The sequence below is a fragment of the Argiope bruennichi genome, chromosome 2 (genome assembly GCF_947563725.1).
Source record: "Argiope bruennichi chromosome 2, qqArgBrue1.1, whole genome shotgun sequence".
Lineage (NCBI taxonomy): Eukaryota > Metazoa > Arthropoda > Arachnida > Araneae > Araneidae > Argiope > Argiope bruennichi.
Genome location: NC_079152.1, coordinates 91,597,914 through 91,606,151, shown reverse-complemented (window position 1 = coordinate 91,606,151; position 8,238 = coordinate 91,597,914). Strand labels below are relative to the sequence as shown.

The 8,238-nt window shown below is 26.8% G+C and overlaps 1 protein-coding gene across 2 annotated transcripts in view; it reads left to right on the top strand.

Annotated features, from left to right (window-relative positions):
- Window positions 1-1,074: 1,074 nt before the first annotated feature.
- LOC129958535 (band 4.1-like protein 5) overlaps window positions 1,075-8,238 on the top strand; it is a 70,144-nt gene continuing 62,980 nt past the window's right edge. Inside the window, exon 1 of one of the 2 annotated variants that reach the window (XM_056071078.1) lies at window positions 1,075-1,490. In XM_056071078.1, the coding sequence (XP_055927053.1) occupies window positions 1,341-1,490 (150 nt within the window). In that variant the 5' untranslated portion in view covers window positions 1,075-1,340. The remainder of the gene's footprint in view (window positions 1,491-8,238) is intronic. The other variant, XM_056071085.1, reaches the window with a different exon arrangement.

The following is an 8,238-nucleotide window of genomic DNA, read 5'->3' as shown; positions in this document are numbered from 1 at the left end:
TTTTTTTTTTTTTTAAATGTAAAAGATCACTTTACAACAATATTTAAACAAACGTGCGGCGCACCAATATTAAACATCATTATTGTGTACATGTGATTGTTACTAGAATTAAGATTGAAAATTTTGAAACAAAATAAAGAAAAATGTCATTCCTAAAACATTTTCATAAGCAAGATGTTTCGCACTATAATTTCCCGGTAGCTTGTATAAGAAAATTCCCGTGGCATATTAAAATTTCTTTAATTATTAATTGTAATTATCAGGCTTTGAAAATCTTTCTTAAATATTTTCCTCTTATTCAAAAATGAATTGTTTTGTGTTGAAAGCTAACAAATATATCTGAATGCATGCATAAATCGGTATAAATATTTTCCGCTCAAAATATCCTAAATATATGTGACGTTTTTATTTTCTGGTTACGTAATATTTTAATGGAATACGTATTGCATACTATTTTAATAGAATTTCAAGTATATTTTAATCAAAAAATCTGTAAAAAAGACTTTTTGGTGTATGTAACTTTTCTTTTGCCATTCACTTAATATTATATATATTTATTGTATTAGTTTTCTTTGTTGTAGGCAGGGTTACTCTTATTTTCAAGATATTCAGGATCAAGATATTCATAAAATTTTTGTACATGTAATCTCATTTCACGCATTAAACTCTATTAAATGTCGCTGCCTTTCCAGTCAATTTTTGTATGTTGAACAATTAACATCTTTCCTGTGATTACCGAGAAAAGTACCATTTGAAAATTGATGCTACCTGTTGATTATAGCCCAAAAGTTCTCTTAGATTCCCTCTTATATTGTCCGAATATATTAATAGTTCTTCAGATTTACTCTATTACATGGTTGATTTTTGTTGTGTGTGTATGTGAGTTGTTTTTATTCTTTTAAGATAAATTGCAACTTTGCAAACTCTAGTATAACTTGAATGAATTGCTCATACATAGCACAATACTTTTCTACAAAACCCTCTAGATGGCACTACTGATGTTTATATTCTAGTGTGCTTCAAAACACCAAACAAGTATGCCTGCGCACGCATCTGGCCCAAGACTATTTTCTTTTATTATTATTTTTTCTGTCGAAAGAAAAGAAAGTAGTCAAACAGGTGAAGTGAAAGCAAGCAACAGAGACGGTGAATGCTAAGTGTTGGGCGACGTTGAGTGTGAATTTAATGCATGTACCTAAAATTATGATGACTTTGTCCGTCAGAATTGCTGCGTGTGACATAAAGTGTTAATATGCGGTTTGCCACTGTTTTTCATTACAGACTTCTATTTATGTTATAGTACAATAATCGGTTTCTTAGCCTTCTGAAGTTGCCTGAAAATGCTACGCTTTCTTAGCAAACGATTCAGTCGCTCCACTAGAAACAAAAGTCGTACAAGCGGTGAAAAAGCGCCTACAAAACTTGGAAAAAATATTTTGCCTTGTAAAATTATTTTACTAGATGGATCAGATATGTCCGTGGATGTACATGTAAGTATAAATGTTTAAATTTTACAGAGTCGATGTTAAGTATAAAGTGCGAGATATCAAGAAAAGCTTGTTCTGTGTCATTGCGGTTATTTTCCAGCCGTATTGCACTCGTTTATGAAACATAAATTATTTTCATTAATACTCGTAAAAAGACCCATTTGTGTTTACTACACATATTGCATTGCACGTGCTACTCCAATAATCTTATTGCTGCAGGTTTGAACATTGTTATTAATCACATTTTCTATTCGAACAGATTTTATCAATTTGCAACATTATTTTTGTGACTTTAATTATTCATCATTTTATCCATATTAATAAGTATACTTATTGGGTAAAAATAAAAAAAAATTCTATTCTTTTGACTTGTAGGGGAAAAAATATAACGACAAAAAAAATCACATTTTTCTCCAGACATGTATTGTTTAATGTCTGGAGCAAATTAATTTAAGGAGCAAGTTTAAGCATTTGAGAAATTTATTATAGAATATATAAGTTTTACTTTAAAGATTTAAATAGCGTACTTATGCTAAATGAATTTAAGATACCTGATCTTAAAAATTGAAAGATACTATGATTTGTAATTAGTATATGCTTACATAGTAGCTGTGTTATTAATTTATCTCTATTACATTTGTGTTAGTGAATAAATGCTATCTTCTTGCCTATTCAATATATACATACTTTTCGTCTGCAACTACTTTTTATGCAAGTCAACATAACTCTGTGAAATACTTGTCAACACTGTATTATTAAAATTGTGAGTTTTATTTCAAATTTACATAAAGTTAATTAGCCCTCTGTACAGTACTATATTGTTATAAAGACTGAAACAATTTTGGATTCTATTCATATGTTTTTCTTTATTTCAGTGTTAAAAAAAATTCCAATGAATGATTTTAATGCTTTGTTATAGAAGTATATTCTAGAATGTTTCAATAACTTTCATTTCATGTAATGTTTTATTCTTTTCATTCATCATATTTGAAAGCTCCCCCCCCCCTTTCTTTCTGTCGATGCTTATATTGTTAAAGATGCTCTGAAAATGTGTTATATTGCACATCAAAGAAAATAAAAATGTAATTAGTGTATCTATTTTTTTGGTTTGATTCAGTAAAGAGTTTTACCTCAGCAACCAAATAGTATATAGCCCTTTCAATACATATTTGAAATAACTCGATAATACATTCTTCCAAATATATTCTTGTTTATTCTGAAAAAACAAGCACCATTTTTTTAATGCTTTATCTTTTAAGTTTTATGCTTATGAGGGTTTTTGTTTTTGTTTGTTTGTTTGTTTTTCTTTAAAATGGGTATTTTCTGACATTTTTCTCTTAATGTCAAGTATAATATTGCTTTAAACATGAATTTCTATTGAAGCAGACATATAAATATACTTTGTAAGCCATTTAATTTTACTTTGTTATTAAACTATATAGCTTGAAATAACTGTCTTTTGAAACCCATTCTCAAGTTGTTCTTACTTCAGGCTTTATAAGATGTCGATTTCAGTGTTAATATTTAGGAATAGTGTTTAATCATTTTCTATTTCAGTGGTTTCCATCTTAAAAGCATTATCATTTGCTTCTTCTATCTGTATCATTAAATCTCTGGTATATTTTATTCTTAGTTTATTTTTTTTAAATTTCTGTGGCGTCATTTATGTCGGGGATATAAGCGTACTGAGTTTTTTCCTATTTGGACGAGACATCCATAAAACAAATTGTAGAAATGTATTTTACTCTACTCATTAATAATGGATATATTTGAAAGCCTATTTCTTCAATTAATTGTTATTAGTTTTTGTTTTATTATTATTGATTTAAAGCATACTATAATCTGAAAAGGTTCTAATTCAATTTATATAACTTACTGATGTATTATCATTTCTTTGCAATCCATATGAATGATATAATTGTCTTGACTGGAAAAGGCATCAAATTTGTCAGTCTTTCCAATTAAAAATGTTATTAAAAAGAAAAATATAATTCATTTAATCTTTCTTTTTGATTCTTTGGCTGTTAACTTAATATAGTAAATTAATATTGTAATCTTGTAAAAAAAATGGCTTAAAATATTTTTTTAATAAATAATAATAGAATAATATATATTAGAAAAAAAACTAATATCATTGCAAAAAAATCTTTTGAATTTTAATTTAATGTAAAAATTATTTTTGTACTATAATATGTTCGAAGTTATGAGGAAACATTTTTAAGATTTCAGTTAATATTTAATTGAAATTTAAAAATAAAATCATTTTGAGTGCAAATTCTTCCTCTCTTAAGTATATATTTGCCAATTTATTGGCTCTCACTCAAATGATCTGGCCTATAGATGGCCAACAATAAACAAACACAGTCTTTATTATAAGTAGAGATATGATTTAAATAGCTGAAATTTGCATTAGTGTTTAGTTGCTATTTGAACTTGCAGCTGAAATTCTCAATTGGTTTTCAAAATTACTGTAATAGCTTTCTTAAATGAAGCTTAAATATTTAATTTTAGAGATTTTTGAACATACAGATTCTAGAATAATAGATTTTAATGGTAAATTGTCTCTGATATGCTCAGCAATAGATCTGAAATTATTGTTTTACAAAATGTAATTCAAAAGATTTTATGATAGAAATTTTAAAAACTGCTTTAAATAATATAATAAAACATTAAATTTTTGACATTCTTCATGGGTTTTGAAAATATATCTTTTATGTAATGGTAACTTCATTCTTTAACAATATTGATTCCAAAAATATTTTCATTAATTGATGTGTTATTGATTTCCATTTTGATATGTATATAAATTTTGTAGAGAAATTAGGAAAATTAAAATTCTGTGATGTTGGTGTGATAATCAGGCTGGTTATTTCATTATTTAAAAATTTTCATTCCAAGGTTAAAGATTACCACTTTTAATATTCTGCTCTCGTCATTTTCAAAATTACTTTTCTTTAAATGAGTAAATTTCATTTCTATAGTTTTGAATTAAAGCATTTTTTTATTTTTAAGTATTTTTTATGAATGTATGCATTTAATAAAAAGATAGTATACTTTTCTCTTTAACCTGGTTTATATCAGAATTTTTTGGTGGCTTGTGTGTTGAACTAAAAATATTTTTAGTTCATTAATTATAATGAAATTTTTCAAAACTGATGAAATACTGATTTGGCTACATAAGGTTGGTCTCTTTTTTACCTCTTCTCTTGGTCGTCCATCATGCATCTAGCACATTTAAATGAAACTTCTGCAGGGCATCTGTAACGCGCTTCAAGTGTTCTTCTACATTTAAAAATTATAAATGTTTACTTGTTTGGGTTTTTATTTTTCTCTTCTAATGCAGCGAAAAACTAAGGGAAAAAAGAAATTTTTGCGGACAGGAGAGGACTATGAAAGGGAATGAATTAGCTATGATTTCATTTCAGAAATCAGTATAAAGCATGATATATTTATTTTAGTTAATACGAATTTATATATTTTATATATACATCCATTTACGATATCAATGACACACAACACAGATGAAGAGAAAGCTTATGAACTTATTGAACATAGGTTAAAAATGCAATTGACAGCATGACCAAGGTTTTTATCATTTCAGAAGGAGCTCCCCTCATTCGGAAAGTGAATCTAAAGAATTGCTAAATCTTTTATGATTGAGCAGATAGAAAAAAAACTAGTCTAAGGCACTTAAAATTATAGTTATTAGATTTTAACACATATAAAGAATTTATTTCAAAATTGCGAATAAATTGTATCAAAGATAAACATACATGTATATGTTTATCTTTGATTGGATACATTATCTAAGATTGGAAGTTGGGAATAAATTTTTTAAATGACATCTTTTGTTTATTCATAATTATTATAAGAAGGATTCAGTTTTTGGATACTTTTTAAAGAATTCTTTATTAAGACCATGATCAGTCCATGATGCAATATGAGTAGAAAGGCAGAAAGCTGGAAAAAGTGAATGCGGAAAAGCATTTAGAGCTTATATACCTTCAAATAGAATTTTTCCTTAAATTTAGCCAACATAGTATTTATTTAACTTATGTATCCAAACATCAGAATCAAAATTGTACACAACTTGATAAAGTGAAATTTAAATTCCTTTGATGTAAAAATAATTAATTTTAAGAATGTTGTTATATTAAAATCATTGCATGTGTTAAATATATTTGTTTGCTGGTTATTGTGCCAGTGATTATAGATATTTTAAGAAATCAAAAAGAAATATATATCATTCAAATGGTTGTCATTGAATATATATATAAATATATTTTTAAATGGTTTAAAAATAATTTTCATATTATAATAGCTTTTATCACAGAAGAAAAGTCTGAATTATAAAATAAAAATAAATTGAACAAAATTCATTTGAAAGAGTTATTTTAGAAGATTATTATTGATTTCAATTTTAGGGTGTTTTGTTGCATTATATGCAGCATTTGATGGCAAAGTCATTTTTGACCATGATACATCTTTGAATGAAAACACACTGAGAAGTTGCACACAGAAGATTATATTTTGTGTTGAAAATTGAAGATTAATTTTTACAGTGTGGAAAAACATATATATGAGCTTTTATTATCATACAGTTATATGGTGATGTATACAATTCTTAGTTTAAGATGTAAATAGATTTTGTTCACTTTCATTTAATATTTTCTAAACTTGAGTGAAAACCTGCTCTTTTGTCTTAGAGCTGTACTTTTGAAATTAGTGAAAAATAGTGATTTTCAAAATAAATACTTTTTGAATATTGTATTCATTGACACCTGTTCTGTATAATTCTCAGATTAAAACTTTACATTTTCAGTAAAATAAAATAAATGTGTCTTTTAATATTTATTTTAGACAGCTCAAATGATTAATGCTTGAAAGCATCATATCTTTATTTTTAGTTTATGTGGAAATTATTTGACTGAAAATATTATTTAAAATTTATCTCCATGTTGTGTCTAAAATTTAATCATACAGCATCTTTCTCTGGTTTTATTTTACTGATAAGGACATTTTTGCATTATAACTATTATCTACTCTATAGTGTATTTCTCCTTGCAATTATAATTCCATAGGGCATGGAAACTTCCTTTGGTTACTTTATCTTTCTTATTATTTTTTAGCCGAATTTTGTTGAATAAGTACTGTTCATAATTTCCCCTGGTAACTGTGTATTACATCTTAGATCTTACCTGTTTCTTTTTGTTGGGAGTTATAGTATACATGTTGTTATTAATTCTCTGTGTGGTTAATTTTTATGCTATGAAATATATGGTTATTGATAACTAAGGATCAAAACTATCGCTTTCATCAACTATGAAACTATTATTTGACTGTTTCCACTGCCACCTTGACACCTTGAGAAACTGTCTTGGTTTATAAATTATTATAAATTATTATTTAGGTCAGATTTGTCTGCATTTTTCAGCCTAGCAACATAAAATATTTGAGACACTTTTTTTCTCTATATTATTTTTTTAAATTTAAATTAGTCTCCCCTTCTTTTTAAAGGTTTAAGGATTTTACGAATTAAAATCAAGTACAATATTGTTATTTAAAATTTGATTCAGCTTTGTTTTTGTCTTTTTGAAATTTAGAATATTTTTCCCCCCTTCTATAACAATTGATGCTTTGAATTAAAAATAAAATAATATCTTAGCAGCAAAAGCAGTAATTTATTTGCTTATTCAGTTTTGCTTTATTTCTATTGTAACAAAACATCAAAATACAGTTCCCTTTAAAATTGCTGGGTCTTCTGTCTGTCTGTTTGCTGTAAAATAAAAAAAAAAGTAAACATATATAAAATTTTCATGCCTATCGCTTCTTGTAATAAAGCAATTGTAAGAAATGTAGCTGCATTATTCTCAGCTCTTAGAATCTATTCTAAATTTAGCCTTTGTCTTAGGTTTAATGAAGGGAGAAAAAAAGAGTACATTATATTAACAAGCAAACCCTGTTTTTTATCATAATTGATTCATTAAACTAAAATATTTAAAAAGTAATAGTTATATTGAATACTTTCATCAGTTAATTATCCCCGATCCTTCAGAATTCCTCTATTTTTAGCAAATTTTTGACCTTTAGATTTGTTTAGGCTACTAAGCAAATATGCAAATTATAACAATCTGTTTGAAAATATCAAGTGTTACCATTTTAGACTAATGCATTTGTGGGGAATGGAAAATTGTTATGCTAAACAATGAATTTTACGTTCAGCCATAATGTTGATGCACCTGCTTAGCTATGAAAGTTGTGATTACAGATTAAGAAATCTTGTACCTTCTTTATTGATTGATATCTTTTTTTACTTTACAAGTGTAGAGAAAGCATCGTAAACTCAAGATTTTGACGAATCTCTATGTTTTAAGTCTCTCTGAGTTCGAAAAATATATTTTTGGTAAATATTTGTGACAAAGAATTACTCAAAAACTCTTTGCGCTAGATTGATTAAATTTGTTATACAGACTTTACATCAAATTTAGAAATTTCTTTGAACTAAATCCGTTCCGAGGAAGTCTGGCCGTTCAAAGATAAGTTAATATGATAACTGAAAAACGGAAAGAGCTAAATAGGTAAAATTTAGTACATAGATTTAATGTAATGTTAACACCTATCACATTTTTAGCCGCATCCAATCAGGGATTGACCGTCCGTCGATCTGTACTTTCAGAACGTGTAAACACAATAACCTACACAAACATATAATGCAATGACTTGAATATATCAAATTTGCTGTGGGACTTAT